This window comes from Hirundo rustica, chromosome 30 (assembly GCF_015227805.2).
Source record: "Hirundo rustica isolate bHirRus1 chromosome 30, bHirRus1.pri.v3, whole genome shotgun sequence".
Classification (NCBI taxonomy): Eukaryota; Metazoa; Chordata; class Aves; order Passeriformes; family Hirundinidae; genus Hirundo; species Hirundo rustica.
Window position 1 is genome coordinate 1,381,003 of NC_053479.1, and position 27,397 is coordinate 1,408,399.

At 66.0% G+C, this 27,397-nt stretch overlaps 4 protein-coding genes across 4 annotated transcripts; 3 read left to right on the forward strand and 1 right to left on the reverse strand.

Annotated features, from left to right (window-relative positions):
• Positions 1-5: 5 nt before the first annotated feature.
• On the reverse strand, positions 6-3,718 carry LOC120764465 (tubulin alpha-1C chain). The gene is made up of 4 exons (XM_040088449.2): positions 3,599-3,718; positions 2,127-2,349; positions 1,887-2,035; positions 6-1,035 (listed from the first exon to the last, which is right to left on the reverse strand). The coding sequence occupies exons 1-4, from the start codon at positions 3,599-3,601 to the stop codon at positions 61-63; spliced, it is 1,350 nt and encodes a 449-aa protein (XP_039944383.1). The 5' UTR covers positions 3,602-3,718; the 3' UTR covers positions 6-60.
• A 4,652-nt stretch (positions 3,719-8,370) lies between these two features.
• TUBA1A (tubulin alpha 1a) lies at positions 8,371-12,463 on the forward strand. The gene is made up of 4 exons (XM_040088448.1): positions 8,371-8,470; positions 10,211-10,433; positions 10,525-10,673; positions 11,307-12,463. The coding sequence occupies exons 1-4, from the start codon at positions 8,468-8,470 to the stop codon at positions 12,285-12,287; spliced, it is 1,356 nt and encodes a 451-aa protein (XP_039944382.1). The 5' UTR covers positions 8,371-8,467; the 3' UTR covers positions 12,288-12,463.
• A 3,149-nt stretch (positions 12,464-15,612) lies between these two features.
• On the forward strand, positions 15,613-19,741 carry LOC120764463 (tubulin alpha-1B chain). The gene is made up of 4 exons (XM_040088447.2): positions 15,613-15,719; positions 17,316-17,538; positions 17,625-17,773; positions 18,571-19,741. Exons 1-4 carry the CDS (start codon positions 15,717-15,719, stop codon positions 19,549-19,551), a joined length of 1,356 nt encoding a protein of 451 aa, XP_039944381.1. The 5' UTR covers positions 15,613-15,716; the 3' UTR covers positions 19,552-19,741.
• Positions 19,742-20,295: 554 nt separating this feature from the next.
• Positions 20,296-25,377, forward strand: LMBR1L (limb development membrane protein 1 like). Its single transcript, XM_040088443.2, has 17 exons — positions 20,296-20,486; positions 21,844-21,928; positions 22,380-22,416; positions 22,533-22,672; positions 22,768-22,871; positions 22,946-23,072; positions 23,184-23,252; positions 23,398-23,462; positions 23,606-23,681; positions 23,793-23,876; positions 24,093-24,169; positions 24,253-24,330; positions 24,422-24,495; positions 24,578-24,668; positions 24,885-24,951; positions 25,045-25,206; positions 25,286-25,377. Exons 1-17 carry the CDS (start codon positions 20,415-20,417, stop codon positions 25,342-25,344), a joined length of 1,467 nt encoding a protein of 488 aa, XP_039944377.1. The 5' UTR covers positions 20,296-20,414; the 3' UTR covers positions 25,345-25,377.
• The last annotated feature ends 2,020 nt before the right edge of the window (positions 25,378-27,397 follow it).

Here is a 27,397-nt window from a genome sequence, read left to right on the forward strand (position 1 = left end):
CGACATTGGAAAGAGAGGTTTTAATGAACAGCACCGCAGCGTAACACCGGAGACAAGGCACTAGTATTCCTCCCCCTCCTCATCGCCCTCCATGCTGTCAGCGCCCACCTCCTCGTAATCTTTCTCCAGGGCAGCCATATCCTCACGGGCCTCCGAGAACTCCCCCTCCTCCATGCCCTCGCCCACGTACCAGTGCACGAACGCTCTCTTGGCGTACATCAGGTCAAACTTGTGGTCCAGGCGGGCCCAGGCCTCGGCGATGGCCGTGGTGTTGCTCAGCATGCACACGGCGCGCTGCACCTTGGCCAGGTCGCCGCCGGGCACCACCGTGGGCGGCTGGTAGTTGATGCCCACCTTGAAACCGGTGGGGCACCAGTCCACAAACTGGATGGTGCGCTTGGTCTTGATGGTGGCGATGGCGGCGTTGACGTCCTTGGGCACCACGTCGCCGCGGTACAGCAGGCAGCACGCCATGTACTTGCCGTGCCGCGGGTCGCACTTCACCATCTGGTTGGCCGGCTCGAAGCAGGCGTTGGTGATCTCGGCCACCGTCAGCTGCTCGTGATACGCCTTCTCAGCGGAGATGACCGGGGCGTAGGTGGCCAGCGGGAAGTGGATGCGGGGGTACGGCACCAGGTTGGTCTGGAATTCCGTCAGGTCGACGTTCAGGGCTCCGTCGAAGCGCAACGAGGCCGTGATGGACGACACGATCTGGCTGATGAGGCGGTTCAGGTTGGTGTAGGTGGGGCGCTCGATGTCCAGGTTGCGGCGGCAGATGTCGTAGATGGCCTCGTTGTCCACCATGAAGGCACAGTCGGAGTGCTCCAGGGTGGTGTGGGTGGTGAGGATGGAGTTGTAGGGCTCCACCACGGCCGTGGACACCTGCGGGGCCGGGTAGATGGAGAACTCCAGCTTGGACTTCTTGCCGTAGTCGACAGAGAGCCGCTCCATCAGCAGGGAGGTGAAGCCGGAGCCCGTGCCACCGCCAAAGCTGTGGAACACCAGGAAGCCCTGCAGCCCTGTGCACTGGTCAGCCTGCGGGGTGGGAAGAGGAAAACCAGACCAAAGCATCAGCAATTGTGAACTTGAACCGCTACTGACTTGAATCTGCTCAGGAGGGCAAATATTCCTCACAAAATGACAAACGTTTGTCCCAGGATCTCCAGCCTTGTTATGACCAGGTCCAGGGAAAGGGAACCCTTCCTGCAGGGATTTGGGGACACTCAGCAGAGACAAGGAGCAGGTTTAATCCAGGCAGCAGAACTTGCTTCTCTCTGTGGTCTCTCTGCGGCCATGTGAGGACATTTTAGGGTGTTCCAGCACCACAGCAGGAACCACCACGGTGGGCATCAAGGTGGCTCTGACCCGACATGCTGGACACTGACTCATGGTGGATACCCCAGCTCTTGGGAGACACCCCAGCAGGCTCTGGAATAACTCAACCACGGCTTCACCCCCTCTTTTTCCAAGAGGGCGCAGCAGGATTTTATCCCACAAGAGCCCATGGGCAGCCAGCTCAGCCTTTGATGTGCCAGGAGCTCCCCGAGCGGAGCCGGCGGCGCAGCAGGTCCGGCCACCCCGGCGCCAGCCCCAGCGTGGGAACCAGAGGTTCAAAGAGCTTGGGCAGCCGCACCAGTCAAACCAGTGCTGCACCAGCACCCAAACCATCTGTCCTGCCCACCCTGCCCTGGCCATGGGGCTTCCCACCCTAAACCCCTTGGCAAGGAGACGGGCAGCAGGCCCCTCCTGGGACAGCCCCACCCTCTGCCCCAAAGCGCTGCTGGGCTGAGAAGGACCTGCCCAGGGACACCTGGAGCTTTCCTATGTCCCCACATCCCTGGCATGGACGGACCCACCCCCACGAGACCCCCCCACAGGACCCTCACCAGCTTGCGGATGCGATCGAGGACCAGGTCGATGATCTCCTTCCCGATGGTGTAGTGCCCGCGGGCGTAGTTGTTGGCCGCATCCTCCTTGCCCGTGATCAGCTGCTCGGGGTGGAAGAGCTGCCGGTACGTCCCGGTGCGCACCTCGTCTGCGGGGACAGCCCCGGGCCCCGTTAGCGCCCGCCCCCGGCGCCCGCCCCACCCCACCCCGCCGGCCGCCCCCCGCGCGCCGCCGCTCACCGATCACCGTGGGCTCCAGGTCCACGAACACGGCCCGGGGCACGTGCTTGCCGGCGCCCGTCTCGCTGAAGAAGGTGTTGAAGGAGTCGTCCCCGCCGCCGATGGTCTTGTCGCTGGGCATCTGCCCGTCGGGCTGGATGCCGTGCTCCAGGCAGTACAGCTCCCAGCACGCATTGCCGATCTGCACGCCCGCTTGGCCCACGTGGATGGAGATGCACTCGCGCTGCGGGGGCACACGCCGCCGGGTCACCTCGTTTGTCCCCTCTCTGTCCCACCCCAGCACCCACCGGGGTGGGACTGGTCCCTCCCCAAGGCTGGCCGGGGTCAGATCCTGCCCAGGATCCCATTGCAGGGAGTTCTGGGGGTCCCATCCTGCCCATCGGGATGTGAGACCCTCCCCGCTGAGGGACAGAAATAACGCAGTGGGCACTGGCTCAGCCCCCCCCAAACCCCGGCTGTGCTCTGGCTCAATCAGTCAGGGCTGACCCAGCATCATCCCAAACTCCAGCTGGAGACACCCAGGAGCTGAGGAGGGACCCCCACGGTCACACTGGGGCTACCAGGGACACAGAGGGTGCTCAGCTCCGGGGGTCCCATCCTGGCCCCCCAGGGGGATGGGAACCTGCACGTTGGTGCCATTCAAGCCACCACCACCTTCCACGAGCCGAGAATTGGGGTTCCCCAGGGTTATTCCCGCTCCCCACCGTTCCCAGTCCCCTCCACCCACGGATCACACAGTGACCGCGACACTTCAGTCCCTTTCCCAGCGGGCTGCTCACAACTTCCCGCTTCGGGAGCAGCCTTGGATCTCATGGAATGTGGAGCCACTCTCGTCTCCCTCAGCCCTTGCACAACCCCGGCCTGTCTCGGGCCCGCAGCGCTGCCCCACCCGGGACAGGAGCAAACTCCGGTGACCGGGAGAACTTTTCCTCATGGCAGCCGCTCCCGGTTCCGCCCGGGCCAACGCTGCGAGCATGAGAGCCGCCCCCCACGCGTGTCCCCACGGCGAACACAGCCGGGAGAGGGTGGCACGGGGGGTGCCCCTAAACCCCCACTCACGGCCAGTTCCTCTCCCGAGGGGGACGTGCGTGGGAGCCCAGGACACGCGGCGCCACTCGGCGTGTCCCCACGCTTTTGGCAGGGAGCCCGGGGGGGGATCCACACACCCCGAGGGTGGAATCACCCCGGGGGGCAGCGACCCCCGGCTGGGGGAGTCCCCAGCTCCGGGGAACACAGGCACCCCCACCTCAGGTTCTACCTGGGACGAGCAACAACCCGGCAGCCCCACGGCGGGTCCCGAACACGCGAGGAGCCCCAGACTCCTCCAGACCACAGCTCCACGTGCTGCTGGCGACATGGGGGGGACCCGGCTCGGAGCCTCATCTCAGCCCCCCGCGCTGCCCTGGGGGTCCCGCCCTCCCAGGGGGTCCCACCCCACGCGGTGCCCCCTCGTGAGCCCCCCACGCCCTCACCATGGCCGCTCGCTGTCCGAAGCGTTACGAAGCCGTCGAGGAGGGAGGCGGGGGTCGCCCTTAGAGCCCCCGGGATATACCCCAGGGGCGGAACAAGGGGCGTGGCCAGCGGGACAGAGCCACGCCCCCCGAGCCACGCGGCGCTCCGGACACGCCTCCTCCGCCCCGCCTCGATTCTGATTGGTCGGTTCGAAAGCCGGCGAGGGCGGGTGGGAGGTGACGTCAGCGGAGCGGAATGCGGGGGGCGGGAGGGCGGGAGGGGGCGGGGAGGGGGCGTGGCTCTGTGGGGTGGGCGGGGTTAGAGGCGGGGATAGAGGGGCGGGGGTCCCGAGGGTTGGGGGGGGGGCTGGGCGGGCAGAAAGGGGGCGATGGGGAGGGGTCAGAAGGGTCGGAGCGGGCAGCGGGGCCGGGGGAACATCGGGGCGGGGGGGGCTTTAGAGGCGGGGGGCTCAGTCGGCGGCAGGATGGTTCCCTGAAGCCCCCGGCCGCCGCCTCAGGTGCTGCATCTGCCCAGGAAGCGCCCCGGCCCCGCCTGGGCTGGAGGTCTCGGGGATCCGGTAATCCTTCTCCGTGCCCCCGTCCCCATCCCGGTCCCGTTCCCGTGGGAAGCCCCGCGGGCTCCCGTCGCGCCGGCTCCTGTGCCCGCCGCCGCCCGGCTCCCTGCCAGCCCCGGGGCTGCTCCCCGAGGGAACCCACGCCGGGCAGTTCCTGTGGGGCAGGACGGACGGGGCCGGGGGAGCGCCCCACGCCCACCCCCGGGGGGCCGTGCCCCGTCCCACCCTGCCTCCCCCGCGCTGGGTTGGTTCTAAAGGCCAGAGAGGGATTTGGGACAGCATGGGGACATTGGGGTCGGCCCCCAGACAGAATTACACAGCCCACACTCCCACCACAGTGTCCTGCCAACCCCCGGGCACCCGCGTATCCCCTCACACCCTGGGCACCTCGATGTTCCCCCTCATTTCCCGGGCACTCTGTGTCCCCTCGCATCCTGATCCCTCCCCTCTCTGAGCCCTCCGGGGTCCCCGCACTCCCTGGGCACATCCTCGGCGCTGGCACACGCCCAGGGCCGGGGTGGTCGTTGTCACTCTTGAGCCCCCCGATGGCATCGGAGCCCTCCGAGACCCCAACACGCCGGTCCCGGGGCCGTGCCGGGGCTCAGGGGATGCTTTAAGGGGGACCGAGCCGAGGGCGGACCCCTCCCACAGCGGGGTCTCTCCCACCTCACCCCCACCCCTCCGCCGCCCCGCTCCTTTATTCCCGGCTTTGCCGCATTGCGGAACCGCCCCGCACGCAGGCGGTGCCGCAGCCCCCTCCCCACGGGCAGCGCGCCCGCAGCCCCCCCGCACCCCACGGCTGCCCCCCCGGCGCCTTCCCCTGTCCCCCTCAGTGCCCCCCTCATCCCGGGGTCGAGCCCCCCTTTTGTCGCGGCTCCCGCCAAGCCGGGAGGGGGCGGGAAGTGTTACGGGGTGGCGGGAGGGGACACGGGGACACCCAGGTTGCGGGGACACCGGTGACACCTCCCTGCTTCCTCCCGCAGGGAATGCGGCCACCCGCTGCCCCCAGCGCTGCGTTGGAGGGGTTTTCCCTCCGTCCTTAGGGTGGGGCGGGGGCGCGGGCACGGGTGGGTGTCACCCCTCCGTGGGTCCGGCCCCTCCGTGCCCCCCTCTGCCACACCACGGCTTCATCCGGCACCCCGGAGAGCGACATCCCCCCCCTCACCCCGCCCCGAGCTGCCCCTTTCTCTCCGTCTGAACGGATCTGTCACATCGATGGTGGCAGCGGACGGACGGACAGACAGACAGGGCTGGGTTCTGCGGGAAAACGGGCTAAAAATAACAGCAGCCTGTGTCTGGGATGTCAGCCCCGAGCCACGACGGCCCCTGATGGGGTTGAGACCCCTCGATCCCCGCCGTGTCCCCGGCGTCGGGTTCGAGGTCAGCAATTTGGGATGCCCAGGAAAAGGCCCAAACTGGGGGAGGCTGGGAAATCTCGGCTGTGCCGCGGGCAGGAGTCCAGCAGGCAGGAGATCAGCCCACGCAGGATGAGATGCCAGCTCGGGGAGCCCCCGAATCGCCCAGCATAAGTGGGGGGCAGCCACGGGGACTCTGTGCAGACAAAGGGGGGGACCCCGGGGAGGGGGGGGTCCGGGGTCTGTCCCCACCCGGTGGCACCAGGGGGATGGACACGGCTGGGGGAGGACAGCAACCGTCACCAGGAGCCGCCGCGTTGCTACCAACAGTCAACAGAGCACAAGAGAATGGGAGGAACGGGAGGTGGGGAGGCTGGGAGCTGTGCCAGACCCCCCCCCACATCCACCGGGGCTGGATATTGGGGGGCCACAGGGCTGGTGGTCTCCATGGCGGGGTGCAGAAGGGTGGGAATTGGGGGGTGGGTTGTGTACCCCACCCCGTCGTTGGCACAGCACAGTGATCAGGCAGTGGGGGTCCCGGGGATGGTGCCCCCATGCTCAGGGTCAGGCGCTGGGGGTCCCAAGGATGGTGCCCCACCCACAACCGAGTGGGGTGAGGCAGTGGGGGTCCCGGGGATGGTGCCCCCACCCTCAGGGTCAGGCGCTGGGGGTCCCAAGGACGGTGCCCCACCCACAGCCGAGCAGGGTGAGGCAGTGGGGGTCCCGGGGATAGTGCCCCCACCCTGAGGGTCAGGCGCTGGGGGTCCCAAGGATGGTGCCCCACCCACAACCGAGTGGGGTGAGGCAGTGGGGGTCCCGGGGATGGTGCCCCCACCGTGACAATAAGGCCAGGCAGCGGTGGGAACCCGGCCTGCTCCGCCTGCAGCCCCCCCGGGATGGATGGATGTTGGGGAAGGGGGATGCGAAGGGGGGGTCGAGGGGGGGTCCCAGCCCATCTCCTAGCAACCGGTCTCCTAGCAACACCAGCGGTTGCCTGGCAGCAGAGGACGTGTGGCCGTCCACATCCAAGGAGATGGGAGGGGGCCGGGGGGCAGCGGTGGGGCTGCAGCCCCCAGCGCCCCCCACCCTACACCCCACATCACCCGGCGGGGCTGAGCCGCCCCCGGCCCTACGGGGCACCTCCTGCCCACGGCTCGGGGTAAGAGGATGGGTGTGGAAGCTCCTTAGCTTGGGGAGTGGACCCCGAGTCAGGGGGGTGCTGTGAACCCCCAAAATCCCCTGGCTTTGGGGACACGATGGGGACGCCCCGACAGGCTCCACACTGGTGTTGAGCGCTTGGGACTGTAGTGGGACAAAGGCAGGAGGCGTTTCCCAAGCAGGGATGGACCCACAGCGGGGTCAGGGCTGGGGGCTGAGCTGCTTTGGGGTCAGGGCGCCCCAAAACACCCATTTGCCATGGGGACCAGCCCTGGTGGGAGGCAAATCTGGGGTTTTCTCTACTTAGCAAAGCCGGGGCCACCTGATCCTTTGTTCTGGTGGGCGATGCCCAAATCCCATCCCCTCTTTGTCTGCAGCTCTGCGGCCCCGGCAGCACCCTGAAAACCAGGGCACCAGCAGGGGCGTGGGGCTGGCAGTGGGGACATGGGGCTGGCAGTGGGGACATGGGGATAGCGCTGGGGACACGGGAACCTTGGATCTGCCCAGAAATCTGCATAATGTGGGAGACACCAGAGGAAAAAAAGGCGATGTCTCAGCACGGGGCGACGTCCAGGCAGTTCCACCTGCAGCGGCTGGGGCCACGCACGCGGTGTGGGGTCACTCCTCTGCAGGGACGGAGCCCCCCAGCACCTCCTGCCTTCGGGGAACCCCCAAAACCTGTGGGGAACCCCCCGAGGAGTGGGAAACCCTAGGGCTGTGGGGCTGGAGGCTCGGAGGGGTGGGAGGGTTTGCAGGGGCAGCAGCAGATGGACGGGGTGGCCAGGGGACGCGTGTCCCGGTGTCCCAGCTGTGTCCCAACCACCAGCTGCCGCACAGCAGCTGCTGCTCGGTCTGAGCCCCCAGCCCGAATCTGCCCTGGGGGGGGGGTTTGTCCGTGTTCTCTCACCCCCCGCCCCGGCCCTGCTCGTCCTCAGCTGCCCGGGGGGATGGCTCTTTGTCCCCGCGCCTGGGCCCCGCAGCGCTGGTTCCCACTGCCCGAGCAGACAAAGAGGCACTGGAAGGGCTGGGCACGGCAGGGAAAGGGCCGGGACGGGCACAAGGCCATGGCAGGGACGTGGCTGAGGATCAGGGCGCGGTGGCACGGCCAGGGATCGGGACAGCGACCCTGGGGATGGGGACGGGGACAGGGGCTTGGCCGGGGATGAGAACAGTGTCCCTGAGGATGGGGACCAGGGCGTGGCTGGCTGGGAACGGGGACCAGAGTGTGACAAGGGATGGGAACAGGGATCAGGGTGTGCCCGAGGATAACCGGGAGCTCGGGCAGCGGCCTGGCGAGGGAGAGGGCTGCATCACCGGGGATGGGGACCAGGGAGTGGTCCCACCCCGGGTAACGGGAACCCCGGCACCGAAGAGACTCATTCCGGGCAGTGAGACAACGGGATGGGGAAGAACGGCGGGATTTGGGAGAAGAGGGCCATGGGGGGGATGGGGACCGTGGGATGGGGACCCGAGGGTGACCGCTAGCTCAGCCGAGCCCGGGGAGCGGGGCGTGGCAGGGACGGTGCCAAGGACACAGCCGGGGCCCCTCCGGCGGCGGGGCCGGGCCGTGGCCGCCGCAGCCCCCGGGTTCCCCCCCCCCCGTCCCGCACCGCCCGGCCTTTGTCTGCGGCTGCGGGGGGGCATTACCTCATCCCGGGCCGCCAATGGCCGCCGCCGCCGCCCCCCCCGGCCCCGCCCCGCCGCCGCTATAAAGCCGAGCCCCGAGCCCCGCGCTCCGCCGCGCCTCTTACATCGACCGCCTCAGCGTCGGGCTGTGAGACCGCCCCGGACCGACCGCCGCCATGGTGAGGGGGTGCGGGGGGGGGTCGGGACCTTCCCTTGTCCCTGTTCCCACGATCCCTGTTCCTTTGTCCCCCGTCCCTCCCACGCCCGGCCCCGTGGTTTTCCCCGGTCCCAATCCCCACCCTCCCGTCGTAGTCTCCGCTTTTCATCCCCCCCACCCTTGTCCCGGTCTCGCCGTTGTCTCGGGTCCCCACCCCCCCCCGATCTCCGTTCCCGAGGGTTTGTCGTCCCCGCCCCTCCCGGGATGAGCGCCGGGACTCCTCCCGCACCGGGCGTGGCTCCCGTTACACCGAGTGAAATGCGTCGCCCGGGACCCAGCCCCGAGTGTAGCTCCTGTTAAACGGCCTGGGAGGATCGTTCTGCCTCCCCCGAGCCCGCAGCGGGCGTGGCTCCCGTTAAACCGGGCAGGATGAGACCCCCGGGACTCAGCAGCGAGCTTCCATAGGGCGTGGCTCCCGTTAAACCGGGCGGGATGAGACCCCCGGGACTCAGCACCGAGCTTCCATAGGGCGTGGCTCCCGTTAAACCGGGCAGGATGAGACCCCCGGGACTCAGCCCTGAGCTTCCATAGGGCGTGGCTCCCGTTAAACCGGGCAGGATGAGACCCCCGGGACTCAGCCCTGAGCTTCCATAGGGCGTGGCTCCCGTTAAACCGGGCAGGATGAGACCCCCGGGACTCAGCACCGAGCTTCCATAGGGCGTGGCTCCCGTTAAACCGGGCAGGATGAGACCCCCGGGACTCAGCACCGAGCTTCCATAGGGCGTGGCTCCCGTTAAACCGGGCAGGATGGATCCCTGGCGCTGATCCACGGTACCGCACCGGGCGTGGTTCCAATTAAACCAGGCAAGATGGGACCCCCGGGACCGAGCCCCGAGCTTGCACCGGGCGTGGCTCCCGTTAAACCGGGTAGAATTGGACCCCGAAACAGGCTTGGCAATGGTTAAACCCGACAGGATGGTTCCCCGGGACCGAAACCCGAGCCTAAACCAGACCGGAACCATTAAACCGGGCAGGATGGGTCCCTGGAGCTAAGCCCGTACTGGGCGTGGCACGGGTTGAAAGGGGCAGGATCGGGGTCTTATGGTACCGAGCCACCGTCCGTCCCTGAGCGTGGCTCCCGTTAAACCGGGCAGGACAGACCCCCTTTCCCCCCGCCCCGACCCCGGTGCTGAGCCCTCAGCCTGCGCTGGGCGTGGTCCCGGTTTAACGGGGCAGAAAGCGTCCCCGGTGCGGGGTGGGGAGGGCGGAACGGGACCCCCAGCACTGAGCACCCCATCCCGCACCGGAGCTCGGAGCACGGCAGGATGGAAACCCCCCAGTCCCGCACTGGGCGTGGCTTTGCTTCGACTGGGGCTCTGCTGGGCAGGAGGAGTCCCCGGTGCTGAGCAGCCCTGAGGCTCTGCCGGGGCTCACCAGGGCGGGGTGGGGCAGGACGGGAACCCCGGGGCTCCCTGTGTCACCACGGGCGCAGTCCCCATCGCTCAGGGCAGGATGAGCCACGAGTGCTGAGCTCCCCAACCCGCACGGGCAGGGTGCCAGGGGTGACGGCGGCGTGCCAGGATGGGACCCCCCTGCACTGGGTGCGCCCCCAGAACAATGAGTGCGTCCGGGCAGGATCTGACCCCATCCAACCTTGGGGAGGGATCCGTCCCAACTCGGTGACAACCGAGACAGCGTTGAGCTGGTGCCACAGCCGGGGAGGGGGACAAAAGGGGTGACCCGGCGGCGTGTGCCCCCGCAGCGCGAGTGCATCTCCATCCACGTGGGCCAAGCGGGCGTGCAGATCGGCAATGCGTGCTGGGAGCTGTACTGCCTGGAGCACGGCATCCAGCCCGACGGGCAGATGCCCAGCGACAAGACCATCGGCGGCGGGGACGACTCCTTCAACACCTTCTTCAGCGAGACGGGCGCCGGCAAGCACGTGCCCCGGGCCGTGTTCGTGGACCTGGAGCCCACGGTGATCGGTGAGCGGCGGCGCGCGGGGGGCGGCCGGCGGGGTGGGGCGGGGCGGGCGCCGGCGGCGGGCGCTAACGGGGCCCGGGGCTGTCCCCGCAGACGAGGTGCGCACCGGGACGTACCGGCAGCTCTTCCACCCCGAGCAGCTGATCACGGGCAAGGAGGATGCGGCCAACAACTACGCCCGCGGGCACTACACCATCGGGAAGGAGATCATCGACCTGGTCCTCGATCGCATCCGCAAGCTGGTGAGGGTCCTGTGGGGTGCAGGTGGCGATCGAGGACAAAGCCTCCATTCTGTCTGTGTCTCTCTCTCTCTCCCCCCTCCAGACTCGCTGGGTTGGGTTTAGATTTAATTTATTAATTAATGTTAATCCTGTTGTGCAGTGGCTGCCATTGGCCGGCAGCGGGACGCGGCGCAGCTGGAGCTGGAGCCGCTCCACAGCGCCGCAGCCCCCGGGCGCCGCCGGTGCTGAGCTCGGCAATTCCCTCTTTGTTCCCACTTGGCTCCTGACGTGGCCGAGTCCAGCTGCGTGCGCTGGGGATGGGCAGCCCCGAGCCGGTTCCTCCCAGAGTCATGTGGCTGTGGCAGTCCCAGGCGGTCAAACTTGTCCCCACTCTGCTGCTGAGCCGGTGTTAATTCTGCACTTGGAGCTGCCCCTGACCAGTGTGTCACCCCAGAGGCCAAGCGGCTTCCCTGGGTGATTCACCATGAGTCAGTGGGTAACAGATGGAGCCCGTGCCACCCTGTCCCCCATCCTGCTGACTCCGGCTCTGCTGCTGGAAAGTCCCCAAATGTCCTTGTGAGGCCACGGAGAGGAAGGAGTAACTTCTGCTGCCTGGAGTAAACATGTCTCACCAACTTGCGTCTCTCCCTGCAGGCTGACCAGTGCACAGGGCTGCAGGGCTTCCTGGTGTTCCACAGCTTTGGCGGTGGCACCGGCTCCGGCTTCACCTCCCTGCTGATGGAGCGGCTCTCTGTCGACTACGGCAAGAAGTCCAAGCTGGAGTTCTCCATCTACCCGGCCCCGCAGGTGTCCACGGCCGTGGTGGAGCCCTACAACTCCATCCTCACCACCCACACCACCCTGGAGCACTCCGACTGCGCCTTCATGGTGGACAACGAGGCCATCTACGACATCTGCCGCCGCAACCTGGACATCGAGCGCCCCACCTACACCAACCTCAACAGGTTGATAGGCCAGATCGTGTCGTCCATCACGGCCTCGCTGCGCTTTGACGGAGCCCTGAACGTCGACCTGACGGAATTCCAGACCAACCTGGTGCCGTACCCCCGCATCCACTTCCCGCTGGCCACCTACGCCCCGGTCATCTCTGCTGAGAAGGCGTATCACGAGCAGCTCTCGGTGGCCGAGATCACCAACGCCTGCTTCGAGCCGGCCAACCAGATGGTGAAGTGCGACCCGCGGCACGGCAAGTACATGGCGTGCTGCCTGCTGTACCGCGGCGACGTGGTGCCCAAGGACGTCAACGCCGCCATCGCCACCATCAAGACCAAGCGCACCATCCAGTTCGTGGACTGGTGCCCCACCGGTTTCAAGGTGGGCATCAACTACCAGCCGCCCACGGTGGTGCCCGGCGGCGACCTGGCCAAGGTGCAGCGCGCCGTGTGCATGCTGAGCAACACCACGGCCATCGCCGAGGCCTGGGCCCGCCTGGACCACAAGTTTGACCTGATGTACGCCAAGAGAGCGTTCGTGCACTGGTACGTGGGCGAGGGCATGGAGGAGGGGGAGTTCTCGGAGGCCCGTGAGGATATGGCTGCCCTGGAGAAGGATTATGAGGAGGTGGGGGTGGATTCTGTGGAAGGAGAGGGAGAGGAGGAAGGGGAGGAGTACTAAACTCACAAGGGTGCTGCTGGAACAGGGAACATAAACTAGTTGAAGACCCCGCGGGGTCTGTAGCAGTGTGTGCGCCGCGGTCTGTCCTGTCAATGGTCTGTGCTTCAATGGAAAAGTCTGTGACGGACTCACCCGTCCTCTCCTGTGGGTCTGAATAAAAAGCATTCCCTGTCTTACCCTGCCTTTGGCGTCTTCATTCCCTGTGGCAATGTCCCTGCCTGGCTTTGACGCTGTCCCCACCAGCACATGACACGGCCCTGCAGTCCCTGCCTGTGCCGGGGGTTGTGGTGAGCTCAGCACCCCACAGACCCCCCCCAAACCCATGCTCGTTCCTCATCCTGCTGGGTTTGATGTTGTGCCCCCGCCCCAAGCGCTGGGGAAGTGGAGAGGGTCGGGTTTTCTTAGTACCAGGAGTCAAGTGAGCCCCACTTGAGCACACTGCGGGCCTTAACTCCTCTGGGTGGGCTGGAGATGCCTGGATCTCCCTGTTTGGGATCTCTGCTTCCTTCTCTTCCTGGGCAAGGATGGGGCTGCATCGCCCCGGGGGTGGGATGCTCTGTTCCCACAGGTGGGAGTGCTGGGGATGACGGGGTTCCCTTCCGGGAATACACGAGGTTCTCCCAACACCAACCACAATATGTCCTTAAGTTTTCCGGCTCTTTCAGGGATGAGGATTTGGCCCTGTTGGCCCCAGACGCTGGAGGGGAGGGGGGAGATGTAGAGTGGCCCCCTGGAATGGGGGGAGCCTCTTTACCCTCCCTTTCCCATCCTTTACACCATCCCTCACGGCTCCACGCAGGGATAAATAACAAAGGGGAAGTTGAACGCAGAGCGAAACTCGAGCAGGTGCTGCAGCTGCGGGGGGACCCCCGGGACCCCCATTTGTGCACCCCTCCCTCTTTTGCACGCCGAGCTCAGGCTAGGCCTCGAGGAGCAGCACCTGGGCCAAGCTCCTCGCGTTCATCAGCAGCACTGGCAGCTCCCAGGAGCTCCTGTCGTCAAACCCGCTCCTTGATTTTTAAGGAACAGCCTTGGGAATTAATTTTTTTCTGAAGAACAGCCCAAACGCGACGACACGTTTGTTATCGAACCTTCAAAGGGTTAGATCCAAGTTGTAGCCAGGACAGAAAATTAGGATTCAAATTGTAGCCAGGCTAGAGAATTAGGGTGACTAAAATGCCAACACTTGTGATGTTACAACCAGCAGGTCCTGAGTGAGACCCCCTGAGTTCACCTGGACCCCCACAGGCAGCACAACTCTCAGGGACCGTGACCTCACAAGTTTGGGATTCTCAGAGGATAAACAGAGCTTGGGCTGATCCCCCCAGAATTTGGGGCTCAACCTGTTGAAAAGACACAAAGGCACTGATGTAAATACTGAACTCAAGGTGGATTTGTCACAGGTATTTACACCTGCACGTGTGTGTGCAAGGGTGAATATTCTACAGCAAATGCGCTAGGAATGTTGCCCTCAGATTGTTAAGCACTTTAGATTCATAAATAAAATAGGCCTGTAAGCGCGTTACTATTGTGCCTATAGTAAATTCGATATGAATCTGTTAGTAAATTATTTAAATTAAGATCTGGATTAAGTGATTTTAAACCTTTAGGCTCAAACTGTTGGTCAAGCCCAGGGCTCAGTTTGACAATGGGGCAGGGAGTCGCCTCTGCCCCTTCTGACTCAGGGAGAGGCTCTCAATTATTATTATTACATTTTACCCTTATCATTCTTTTCCCATCCCCTTAGGCCATGGGGTTTTTTTGTTGTTGTTTTTTGTTTTACCCAGTTCTAGTTTTACATTGACCGATTTTAAATTTCAGCCCCATTTCCCTCCCTCCGGTTTCACCAGCGAGCGAGCCAGAGGGGGAAGCGAATTTTGCCGCTCTCAACACCAAACCTGCTTTTTACCGGCCTTGAGCCGCCCAAAACACCGTCCTAACACCATTCCAGGGCTGACGTGATGCGCGGAGAATCTGGGGGCGGCGTAAACGACCCCCCCCTTTTCCCAAACAACCCATTCCATAAACACCAGGGCACAGCACCCACTGCCGCGCTGGCAGAACCGACCATCCCCCCCCCCCCCAAAATTCCACCCGGGACCCCCAAACTGAGAGCGGGGTGGGATCCTGCAGCGGGCAGGATTAGGAGGAGGTGGAGCAGGGTTTTCTTTCCCGGTGGGAAAGCGGCGGGGCTGCAGCAGCCATGCGGCCCCGGCGAGGCAAATGGCGGGGAGCCACGTCACCGCTGCAATGCAGCTGCAGCGGATGCAAGCGCGCCGGCAGCGGGGGTGGGCTCGGCTGGCCGGTGACCCCGCGGTGGGGAGGGACACCCCCCCCACCGTGGGACCCCCCCCCGGTGCCGAAGAGGCCGCCGGGTTTTCCGCAAAGCTCCGGGCAAAACAGGAAGGCGGATTATTGGGTGCAAATAGCTGCGGGGATTAGGTGGGGGCTGGGGATGGGCTTCTCCCCCCCCCCCCGCCCACCCCGGTGCTCTCACAGCCGAGCTGCTCCACGTTGGGGGGGCACGGTGGGACCCCAGAATGTGTCGTCCCCCCCCTCCTCTCCCCACCGTGCTGCGGACACGGCTGAGACAAACCCCACCCAGCAGTGTGCGGACTCCCCCCGACATCGCAGCGGGATCCAGGGGTGCAGATGGGTTGGGAGGGGCCTGGGGGGTGCAGATGGACTTGGGGGGTGCAGGGTGGGGGGAGAGAGGAGGGGGCTGCGCAGGCTGCAGATGGCCTGGGAGGGACCCCCGGGGTGCAGATAAGCCGGGGGAGGGGGTCCGTGCGTGGGGGGGGACGGACAGCGAGCGGCGCAGATGGGACGGGGTGGGGGGAGAAAGAGGCGGGGGGGTCCGTCCGGAGAAGCCGATTAACGACCTGGGGACGGCGGAGGACGACACCGGGCGCGGCAGCACGTGCCAGCTCCTGCCACCACCCCCCCCCCCACCGCCATGTCGCAGTTTTCCTCCGCAGCGGAGCCGCACCGGGCGGGAGGGGCGGCGGAGGAGGGGCGGCAATGGCCGTGCCCCCCCCGCATCCAACGCGACAAACGCGTTCCCGGGGGTGGGCAGCAAGGTCAGACACACACCCCCCCTCTGTACCCCGAATTGTTGGTACTTGGGGGGCGTTCGCAAGCCGGGGTTAGGGGCAGGGGGCTGCACCCCGTGTGGGGAGGGTCCCCGTTCCTTCCCCCCCCCCCCAAAGCCCCGCAGCACGGAGGGCGGAGGAGGCGGAGCACGCCACGCGCTTCAGCCAATCAGCGGTGCGAAGGCGTTGATGGACGGGCGGTGCGACCAATAGGAGCGCGGGGCGGGGGCGCCGGGCCCGCCCCCCGGGCCGGTATATAGGGGGACGCCCGGGGGCGGCGGTAGTTGGTACTTGCGTCGATTCCTTGCTTGTCGGGACGAGTAACCAAGCCGCAGCCATGGTGAGGGGAGGGGGCTGGAGGAACGAGGGAGGGAGGGACGGGCTCGGGGCATGGCCGGGGAAAGGAGGAGAAGGGCTGGATCTGGAGGCTGCGGGGGATTGCGGGAGAATGGGTGCGTAGGAATGGAGGGGGAAGGAGCGGCTGGAGAGGGAGAGATTTGGGGGGGGCTGGAAATGGGGATGAGGGGTGTAAGGGTGGGGGGGGGCACCAAGTCAGACAGTTGGGAGGGGATGGGGGGGCACGGTGGGAGCCGTGGGTGGGCAGCGCAAGGGCTGGGGGCGTTGAGCAGAGCTGGAGGGTGATGTCCCCTGATGGACGGAGCGCGCCTGGAAGGGGTCACCGCGCTCCTGGGGCGATCGCACGTGGTCTCCGGTAGCCCACCGGCGAGGGGCGGGGTCAGCCCGACCGTTACCGTTCCCGCGCGCGGGAAGGCGCGCGGCGGGGGCACAGCCACGCCCCTCGCCCGGGGCACGGCCCCGCCCCTCCCGCATACTCACCCTACCCCCCCCCAAATCCAGCCCTGGACCCCCCCCATCCCATCCTCACCCCTCCCTGGGGCACCAGGTTCCCTGTTTTCCGGCCACCCGAGCCCATGAGGCTGATCCCGTTCCTGGGTGGGGGGGAATCATGCGGGGCACCCCCCGCTCCAAATCCCCGCCAGAGCCCGGTCTCCCCCCGCCCGGGGTGAGAGGAACGCGCGGAGCAGGTGGCTCGGAGCAGGGAGCGGCCGGGAATGTGCGCGACCCCCCGGCGGTGACGCCATCGGGCGGTTTCGGGTCAGCTGCTGCGGTCTCGGCCCTGCTGCTGCGCTGAGCTTCCTCTTCCTCCTCCTCTTCCTCCTCCTCCTCCTGGCCTCGCCCTGCCCAGGCTGCCCGGTTGGAAAATGTCCTCCCCGGGCGCCATTTGGGAGCAGATGGTGGCAGCTGCGGGGTGGCGGGACCCCCAGGGCGCTGCCCGCAGGTGGCTGCGGTCTGTTCCCAAACACGGATGTCCCCCCCCGCGCCTCCCTCCTCGGATCCTGCCAAAGCTCAGCCAACGTCTGGGGTGGCACTAGGGCACAACTGGGGTTTGGGGGTGCTGGGCTGGAATTCCCCTGTGAGATCTCTTCGTGCCCCAAAGGGCAGAGTGGCAGATCCGGGAGGGGCAGGATGGGACCCTCGGAGCTGAGCACGCTCTGCAGTGGGGAAAAGAGATGTTCCTTGGAATACAGGGGTGTCCCTGAATTGGAAAAGGAAGGAGCCACATGACGAGGGGGGTTAAATGTCTCTGTGTACATGGGAGCCAGGGATGGAGGGAACTAGGAATAATTTGGACCAGCTACAATGCTGGGGAGCCGCAGTTCCTGGCTCTGTGGAGTGTGTAGGGTGAAGGACACCAACGGGTTCAGGGTCCCAGCTCCTGAGGAGAGGGGGGAAGCAGGATGGGAACACCCAAGCTCAGCCCAGTGGATGCACTCCCACACCCAGCACAATGGGTGCATCTGGGCAGGATCTGACCCCATCCAGCCTTGGGGAGGGACCAGTCCCACCCCGGTGGGTGCTGGGGTGGGACAGAGAGGGGACAAGCGAGGTGACCCGGCGGCGTGTGCCCCCGCAGCGCGAGTGCATCTCCATCCACGTGGGCCAAGCGGGCGTGCAGATCGGCAATGCGTGCTGGGAGCTGTACTGCCTGGAGCACGGCATCCAGCCCGACGGGCAGATGCCCAGCGACAAGACCATCGGCGGCGGGGACGACTCCTTCAACACCTTCTTCAGCGAGACGGGCGCCGGCAAGCACGTGCCCCGGGCCGTGTTCGTGGACCTGGAGCCCACGGTGATCGGTGAGCGGCGGCGCGCGGGGGGCGGCCGGCGGGGCGGGGCGGGCGCCGGCGGCGGGCGCTAACGGGGCCCGGGGCTGTCCCCGCAGACGAGGTGCGCACCGGGACGTACCGGCAGCTCTTCCACCCCGAGCAGCTGATCACGGGCAAGGAGGATGCGGCCAACAACTACGCCCGCGGGCACTACACCATCGGGAAGGAGATCATCGACCTGGTCCTCGATCGCATCCGCAAGCTGGTGAGGGTCCTGTGGGGGGGTCTCGTGGGGGTGGGTCTGTGCCATGCCAGGGATGAGGGGACAAAGGGAAGCTCCAGGTGTCCCTGGGCAGGTCCTTCTCAGCCCATCAGCGCTTTGGGGCAGAGGGTGGGGCTGTCCCAGGAGAGGCCTCCTGCTTTCCTGGTGGGACCTGCATGACCCCTGGTGTGCCTCCAGGATTTGAGTCATGTATCAGCCTGCAGCACATCCTGGCTCCCTGTGGGGTCTGGATCCTCTAAGTGATCAGGATCAGCCCCTTCCCCTCCCCTTGACCTGAATCCCTTTGCTCAGGGCCCTGTAACCCCACCAGGCCAAGATGGGCACCCTGAGCATGGTGTGTTCCAGGGGTGTGATGGGGCTTGTGGGATTCTGTGTCATTCAGTCCCTGGGAAAACCTTATTTCATCCCTTTTTTGAGGTCATGTGAGGTTTCTCCTTGATCTGGACTCTGATCCTGCTTGACCAACTGCTTATGAGCAGCTGTGCCAAGTATTTAACTCTTCCTGTGGCAGCTCTAGTGGATTCCCGCTTCCCTCAAGCAGATTGCCAGGGTCGTAGGGGGAAGCAGCTGAAGGGAGGGGGAAGGAAGGGAGGGATTCCTTTTTCTGCGGGCAGGTCATGATGAATCACAGGGTGCTGTGTCTGGAAGTGAAGCTGGCAGAGGTGTCCCAAAAGTCTGAGATCCTTGGGGAAAAAATGTATCTTCCTGAGTAACTGAGTAGCGGTTCAAGTTCACAGTTGCTGATGCTTTGGTCTCGTTTTCCTCTTCCCACCCTGCAGGCTGACCAGTGCACAGGGCTGCAGGGCTTCCTGGTGTTCCACAGCTTTGGCGGTGGCACGGGCTCCGGCTTCACCTCCCTGCTGATGGAGCGGCTCTCTGTCGACTACGGCAAGAAGTCCAAGCTGGAGTTCTCCATCTACCCGGCCCCGCAGGTGTCCACGGCCGTGGTGGAGCCCTACAACTCCATCCTCACCACCCACACCACCCTGGAGCACTCCGACTGCGCCTTCATGGTGGACAACGAGGCCATCTACGACATCTGCCGCCGCAACCTGGACATCGAGCGCCCCACCTACACCAACCTGAACCGCCTCATCAGCCAGATCGTGTCGTCCATCACGGCCTCGCTGCGCTTCGACGGAGCCCTGAACGTCGACCTGACGGAATTCCAGACCAACCTGGTGCCGTACCCCCGCATCCACTTCCCGCTGGCCACCTACGCCCCGGTCATCTCCGCTGAGAAGGCGTATCACGAGCAGCTCTCGGTGGCCGAGATCACCAACGCCTGCTTCGAGCCGGCCAACCAGATGGTGAAGTGCGACCCGCGGCACGGCAAGTACATGGCGTGCTGCCTGCTGTACCGCGGCGACGTGGTGCCCAAGGACGTCAACGCCGCCATCGCCACCATCAAGACCAAGCGTAGCATCCAGTTCGTGGACTGGTGCCCCACCGGTTTCAAGGTGGGCATCAACTACCAGCCGCCCACGGTGGTGCCCGGCGGCGACCTGGCCAAGGTGCAGCGCGCCGTGTGCATGCTGAGCAACACCACGGCCATCGCCGAGGCCTGGGCCCGCCTGGACCACAAGTTTGACCTGATGTACGCCAAGAGAGCGTTCGTGCACTGGTACGTGGGCGAGGGCATGGAGGAGGGGGAGTTCTCGGAGGCCCGTGAGGATATGGCTGCCCTGGAGAAGGATTATGAGGAGGTGGGGGTGGATTCTGTGGAAGGAGAGGGAGAGGAGGAAGGCGAGGAGTACTAAATGTGGGGTTCCTTCTGTCACTGTCGCATGTCCATGAAATGTCTGCTTCAAACACTTGAGCTTCCTTGTGCACTGCGTGCGGTTCGGCCCCGTGGGGCTGACCAGGGTTGTGCTGCCCTCTCGGATGTGATCATGCAGATTTTCCATGTGTCTGTACCGTGTGTGTGAATAAAAGGCTTTAATAAGACAAGCTACACTGTGTCGGATACAAACCCTCTGTGTCAGCGCCTGGGCCTGCCGGCCCCTTCCCATGGGAACAGACTGTCCCTATTGTCCGTGCCCAGTGAGGCAGCTGGCATGCTGCTGCTACCCGAGCTGCCCAGCCCTTCTTGCTCTGCCAGCTGGGGGGGGCGAATCCCCCACATCCCTGCGTTCCACAGGGTGGGGCCTCACCCTGGGTACTGCCGGGCTCGTTCCTGAGCTGTCCGTGATCCCCCACAGGGGGGCCATGCCCTGCCCGTTACCCTGCCCCCGCGGTTCTCCGGGATTAACCCTCCCGGGATTAGCCGCGTCCCGGGATTTGCTCCATCCCTGCTCCTAATGGCGGGGGGGGCGCTGCGCCGGGGCCGTGGGAGCGCCGGGTGGGCTCAGCCTATCAGCGCGCGGCGCGCCGCACTCCGACCAATGAGCTTCGCCTCATTCAAACCCGGCAGCCAATCGGCGGCGAGAGGCGTGGCGCTCCTATGGGGGCGTGGCCATAAAAGGGGCGGGCCCACGGCGGCGGCGCAGTGCCGGACCCGGCCGGGCTGAGAGCGGCGATTCCCGGCGGTACCGGGGCGGCCGGACCGGGCTGACGGGACCGGGCTGACGGTACCGGCCCTGCCCGCAGCAGCCCCGCCCGGCCCTGCCATGCTGGCCGCAGTATGGCCCCTGTGGAGCAGGACGCGCTGGCCGTGCGGGAGCAGCTCTTCCACGAGAGGGTCCGCGAGTGCATTGTGAGTGCCCGGCGTGGGGAAGGGGCGCGGGTGAGGCGGGGAATGGGGCTGGGAGCTCGCAGACCGTCCGTGGGACCATCAGGATCGGCGGTGGCAGCTCCACGGCCCGGCTGTGGCACCTCTCCACGCCCCGCGCTTATCGGGGCCAGAGCCGCCGCGGCTGCGTGTGCCCAGCAGATAACGGGGTCCCGGGGCTGAGCCCCTGCCGCGACCCCTCTGCCGGCTCCGGCCGTCCCAGCTGTGGTCCTGTCGCGCTGGGAGGGCTGGAGGTGCTGGGCTGTCAGAACCGGGCCAGCCCCGTGCCAGGCTCCTGGCTGTGTCCTTGTCCCCAGGCCAGCAGCTCGGTGTGGGAAGGAAGGGACCCCACAGAGCCCCTCCAGGGAGGCAGCTGGCTCTGCTCCTCTGCTCCCGCTGTGACAGGCTCAGGGATGGGGATGACCTGGAGGTCCCGGCATCTCTTCGGGGCCTTCGGGATGCCCGAGGTTACCTGGCTGTGGCCTCGGTGCCACATTCGGTGCCCGCAGGGAGGACCTGGTGGTCAGAGCCCGGCACCTCTGCCCTGGAACCCCCAGACCTCAATCCCAGGGAGCTGCATCTCGCCCAGGAGCTTGGCATGGGCAGCACAAAATTCACCTGGCCCGACTTCACTGAGTACAGGTGGCCTCGGGGGTCCCCCCAGCAGGTCTGTGGGGCACAGCCCATGGCAGGAGGCAACCTGAGGTCTGAAACCCTTCACTGGGTGGCAGCAGGAGCAGAAGGACCCACTGGGCACTGCCTCTCTGGGGGCACATCCTGGAGACCCTCAGCCAGGCTCTTAGCACCCCCAGCCAGGCAGAAGGGAGGTGCCACAGCTGCTCTCCCCACTGCACCTGTGCCAAGGTGGAGGATCCGAGCGACCTTTCCTCATCCTGACGCGTATCCAGCGGGATGAAAGGTCGCCGTGTTCCCTGAACATCGCCTGCTCTGGCTTGACCTCGGCGTTCCAGCGGGGGCGGGAGGGACACCGCAGATATCCTCGGCGCCTGATTCAAGGCTGTTCCCGCGGCTCTGCTGGCTGCTGGTGCCAGCTGGGGCTGTGGGATCGGGCGGTTCAGGGATGTCCCACACAGATTTGCCGGCACAGGGTGATCCAGGCTTTCTCAGCCCTCTGGCCCGGGTGCTGTGCCAGCTTGTGGGCACCCGTGTGCGAACGCTGTGTGCAGCCCCCGTCGAGCAGATCTGAGCTCACGGGCGGGGTGTGACCAGGGGCCAGGAGTGGAAAAACAAATAGGGTGGAGCTGGCAAGCCCCAGGGCTGGTGGCATCACCTGGGGTAGGAGTGCTGCCCTCAGGGCATCCCCACACTCCTCTGCCCGCAGATCTGTGCCCTGCTCTTTGCCAGCCTCTACATCCTCTGCCACTTCATCATAACCCACTTCAAGAAGCACACGGATTTCACAGCAGGTAAGAGAGCGGGAGCTGCCAGGGCGAGCCCTGACAGCCACATCCAGCATCCCGAGGGTTCTTCCTGTTCCTCCGTTGCTTTCGGCTTCCCCCAGGAGCCCTGGTCCTGCCACAATCGACAGGACACCAACTGCTGCCTGGTACCCCCTCAGCAAAGGGTGGGAGCAAAGCCCAAATTCCCTGGGAGGATTTCTGCAGCATTCAGAGTGGGGAGAACTCGGGCAGGGGGGCAGGGGAGTGGGGAGAACTCAGGCAGGGGGGCAGGGGAGTGGGGAGAACTCGGGTAGAGGGGCAGGGGAGTGGGGAGAACTCGGGCAGGGGGGCAGGGGAGTGGGGAGAACTCGGGCAGGGGGGCAGGGGAGTGGGGAGAACTCGGGCAGGGGGGCCGGGACCAATGCTCTGGGCAGCCCAACCTCCCCCAACCCTTTGGTTTGGGATCTTGTCCCCGCAGTTCACGATGACGAGGATGCTGCTGTCAACAAGATTGCGTAAGTTCCTGCTTGTCCCTGACGCTCGGCCTCTTCCTCAGCCGGGACGCCGTGTCCTGTGGGTGCTGGTGATGCTGGGGGGCAGAGCTGTGACACCCAGAGGTGATGCTTGGCAGGTTGGAGCTCTGTACCTTCACCCTGGCTGTGGCACTGGGTGCCGTCCTCCTCCTGCCCTTCTCCATCATCAGCAACGAGGTGCTGCTCTCCTTCCCCCAGAACTACTACATCCAGTGGCTGAACGGGTCCCTCATCCATGGTAGGCGCACGGGGTGACCCTGGGGTGCCCCCAAAATCTGTGGGTCGGCGTAGCCCTGCCTGGGAGCTCACCCCGTGCCGCTCCTCCTCTCCCAGGCCTCTGGAATTTGGTCTTCCTCTTCTCCAACATGTCCCTGGTCTTCCTCATGCCCTTTGCTTACTTCTTCACCGAGTCAGAGGGGTTCGCAGGGTCCAAGAAGGTGGGTGACCCTGCACACGTCCCCGCTGTCCCCCGCCCCGTTTCTGCCACTCCGTGCTAACCCAGCTCCTGCAGGGCATCATGGCCAGGGTGTACGAGACGTCGGTGGTGCTGCTGCTGCTGACGCTGCTGGTGCTGGGCATGGTCTGGGTGGCCTCTGCCATCGTGGGCGACGACGCCGCCAGCCGCCAGTCGCTCTACGGTGGGTGCTGCTGGGGTGCCCTGGGCTCTCCCTGCTCCCGGGATCACACCCTGGCACCGAACGGAACGAGGCACCTCTGGTGCCACTGGGCTGATCCCGCTGTCCCCGCAGATCTCTGGGAGTATTACCTGCCCTACCTCTACTCCTGCATCTCGCTTTTCGGCGTCCTGCTGCTGCTGTGTAAGTTTGTGTCCCCGTGAGGCCCGCGCCGACGGGGACTGGAGGGGCCGTGGTTCACGGCTTGAAGCCTCCAGGATCCTTCTGGGGCTGTGAGGAGGAGCAGGATGATGAAGCACCTCCTGTTCAGCCTCTCCTCCCACCGCAGTGTGCACCCCCTTCGGCCTCTCCACCATGTTCACCGTCACTGGGAAGCTGCTGGTGAAACCCCGGGTAAGGTGTCCCCCCCCTCCCCGAGTCCCTCTGCTCCAGCTTTGGGGGTGACAGCCCCCAGGGCCGCCTGGTCTCCCACCTCGGCCGTGGGGAGCCGTTCTCGCACCCCAGCAGCCACTCACAGGCTCCTCACCCATCCCCAGCTGCTGGAAGACCTGGATGAGCAGCTGAGCTGCACAAGGTTTGAGGAAGCCGCTGTGTCCCGCAGGATCCGCTCTGGTGGGTGCTGCCGGCTGGGGAAGGGGAGCACGGGCTGCACTGGGGACCCCTCTGCCCCACCACATGGGAGCCCTCATCCCCCCTGAGCCCCTCGGGTCTCCCCCCTGGCAGGCAAAGCTTCCTGCTGGCTGAATCTGGACATGGAGATGCTGCAGGAGCAATTCTTGGCCATCCGGAGCAAGAGGAGGAAGCTGGGTGAGGAGCCTGGCGGGGGGAAGGTGGGACACTGGGTTCCCTCCAGCTCGGCACTGGGAGCACTGGGAGCACTGGGTCCCTGCTCTGTGGAGGGAGGGTGGGTGGGAGGTGGGGTGGGCGTTGTTACTCCCCATCCTGGCACTTTGGGGCCCCCTCAGTCTCTGCCCTGGGGTGGGGACAGCGCTCCCCGCTCATCTGGGCACCTCCTCCCCACAGAGCTGCGGCACCGAGCATCGCCCTGGCAGAGGAACCTGGGCTACCCCCTGGCCATGCTGGGCCTGCTGGCGCTGACGGTGAGTGGCCCTGGGCCCCCAGGGGAGCTGGGGGTTGTCCTTGTCCCCACCACCTCACCTCACTCCCTCCCCGCTCCTCCCAGGGCATCTCTGTGCTCATTGTCTGCTTCCACGTCCTGGAGCTGCTGCTGGATGATGCCGCGATGCCACGGGGCATCCAGGTACCCGGGGGATGGGACAGCTGGGGGTCGTGTCCCTCTCGCCGCCCTGGGGACCGTTCCTCCCCAACCTGCTCCCTCCTCTTCCCTGCAGGACGCGTCCCTGGGCCAGGTTTCCTTCTCCATCTTCGGTTCCTTCGGAGCTGCGCTGCAGGTTGTCCTCATCTTGTATCCTTCAGGCGGGCACTCGCGTCCCCTGTGCCCCCAAACGCCGTTCCCGTCCCGTTCTCCTCCTTAACCCTCCTTGCAGCTACCTGATGGTCTCCTCTGTCGTGGGCTTCTACAGCTCCCCTCTGTTCACTCGCCTGCTGCCCGAGCGGCAGGACACCCCCCTGACCAAGGTGGGAGCAGCAGGATGGGGCTGGGGGGCTCCTGTGGGGTGCAAGCTCCCCACGCGTGTCCCTGTGCGCTGCCCGTGGCGTCCCCACGTGGGAGGACAGCGTCCAGGACCTCCCCCAGTGGTTCCCTGGCATTTGGAAAGCCCCTTCCCCAGTCCGGGGTGGGGGGGGTGATCCCCCTGCACTGTGCCCCCCCCAAAACCTCCTCTTTCTCCCCAGATCATCGGGAACTGCGTCTCCTTGCTGGTGCTCAGCTCAGCTCTGCCCGTCTTCTCCAGGACGCTGGGTGAGGCTCCCAGAGGGGGTCAGGGTGATGCCCGGACGGGGGATGTCCCCCAAATTGGGGTGCCCTGACCAGTGTAACCCCACCCCTGCGCAGGGATCACCCGTTTTGACCTCCTGGGGGATTTCGGCCGCTTCAACTGGTTGGGGAACTTCTACATCGTCTTCCTCTACAACATGGGCTTTGCGGGGCTCACCACGCTGTGCCTGGTGAAAAGGGTGTCCTGGGCGGTGCAGGCCGAGCTCATCCGTGCCTTTGGTGAGGACAGGGACACGGGGACGGGCGCTGGCGCTTCCCCCGTGCCCCAGCCTGGCTCTCACACCCTCCCCGTATCCAGGTCTGCACAAGCTGCCGCTGCCTGTGACGCGCTGCCGGACCCGCAGCAAGCCCAGCTGAGGTTTGGGGGGACAGGGACGCGTCCCCCCCCCCTCCAAAAACCGCGGTGGGGTCACGGAGCTGGCCCTGATAGCGCCTGGTACCTCAGGGACATCAGAGCTCCTCAGGGACATCAGAGCTCCTCAGGGACATCAGAGCCCCTCAGGGAAAGCCGAGACACCTTTGGGAGTTGTCCCCTCTGCTCTGTCTCGGCGCTACCGAGCTACTGAGCCTCGTCCTCGAGCCACACTCCCACCACACGTCCCCAAGGGGCGCGGGGTGCCCCCCGAGGCTGCGCTGGCTGCAGCCCCCCCAAATCCCCCTCCCCATTTAGATACCTCGTGCAAGAAAGGCTGGGGCCCTCCTCGACCTCCCCTGGCTGCTCCTGGGGTCTGGTTGAGTTTTAAATGTCACCGCAGCACACGCGGGGACTGTCCCCACACCCTTGCCCTGTGTCACTCCACAGGGGGACACTGGTTGTCTCCCGCCCACCCCGAGGGTTTTGGGGTCCCTAAGAGGGGGGTTTGGGGTGCAGGGGGCAAACTCACCCCCCTCCTCTTCTAGCAGCGTGATGTGATGAGCGTGTCGGGTCTCTGTTACCACGGAACTTGTTTGGAGCAATAAACAGTGAAGGGTTTTTTTTTTTAATATAAAAATAATTGAATCTGGCGGGGTTTATTCCTCAAGAGGGCAGGGCCGAGCAGGAAGGGGGCAGGGGTGGGGTGTCCTTGCTTTGGGGTGGGTGGGGGGTCACAGTCCTCCTTATAGCCCCTCTGGGGCCGTAATTAACCCTCTTCCTGGTTGGGGTTAACGAGCTGCTTCCACGGGCGAGGGCAGCTCCCTGCTCGCTGCCCGGGCTGAGGGACCCCGGGGGTTTCGGGGGGCTCCGGGAGATTTTTGGGCTGAGCTGCCCCAAGTGAGGGGCAAAGCTGAGGCTGCAGGGTCGTGCGGCCGGAGCGGAAACTGCCCCGAGGAACCGGCCCCCCACCCATCCTGCCCCGGCTGGGGCCGAGCCAGGCCGCCCCTCGCCCCCCCATAGCGGGGGTGGGGGGTCCGGACCCCCCCCTCTCTCCCCCCCTCTCGGCTGGGGCCGAGCAGGAAGCGCAGGAAACCTGGTTTATATTGCAGGAAATGAGGCCATCGGTGCCCGCGATTTCCCCGCGACCTGCTCCCCTCCCAGTCACCCCGGGCTGGCACCGGGGCTGCGGGGAAGCTGCTGGGGAGGGGGGGTCCGCGGCGGCCGGGACCCTCCCCCGATCCGCTCCCAACCCTCCTCTGCTGCCTCCTGCCCTGGCCGGAGCCCGCAGCACCCCTGGGTGCTTCGCCGGCAGCTCTGCGTCGGGGGACACGGGGGTGCCCCGGTCCCTGTTGGAGCCCGGTGCCGGTCCCGGAGCAGCCCGGTGGTACCTGGATCCCCGGCGGAGCCCGCTGGCGGTTCGGGGGTGTCCCGGTGCCGGGGTGCGGAGGGGCCGGCCGGGGTAGGGCAGCCCGGCGGGGGCGGCCCCGGGGGGATGTGGCCGCCGCTGTCGCCGCTGCCGGGGGCCGGGTCCGAGGCGGGGCCCGATGGAGCTGCTCAGCCCCGGAGCCGAGCGGCCGCGGCCGGGGCAGCCCGAACTGAGGGCGGCGCACGGTGCCGAGCGGCACCCAAGGGCAGCCGGTACCGGGGGCTGGGCCAGGAACGGGGAGCGGGAGCGAGCAGAGGGCACCGGGGTAGTGCCAGGGAGAGGGGCTGTGCCAAGGGGACGGAGCAGGTGCCTTAGAATAACGAGGGTCCTCGGTGCGAGGGACAGCGGGAGGAGAAGAGGGACGGGGACTGGGAGAGAGGAGTCCGCGATCCCAACAGGAGAGGTGCCAGGACCAGAATCACGGCGTTCGGATGGGATAAGAGGGGTTCCGGTACCGAGGCGCAGTGCGGGGACCGTGCAGAGGAGGAGGCAGCAGAGTGCGGGATTTAGACGGGAAGGGGGAACAAGGCTGGAACGCGGGGTGAGATCCCGGTGCCGGTCCCGGGAGCCGGGTGCCCAGCGCCAGTGCCAGGGCAGTGCCCGGAGCCGGCTGCCGGTGAGCGGTGCTG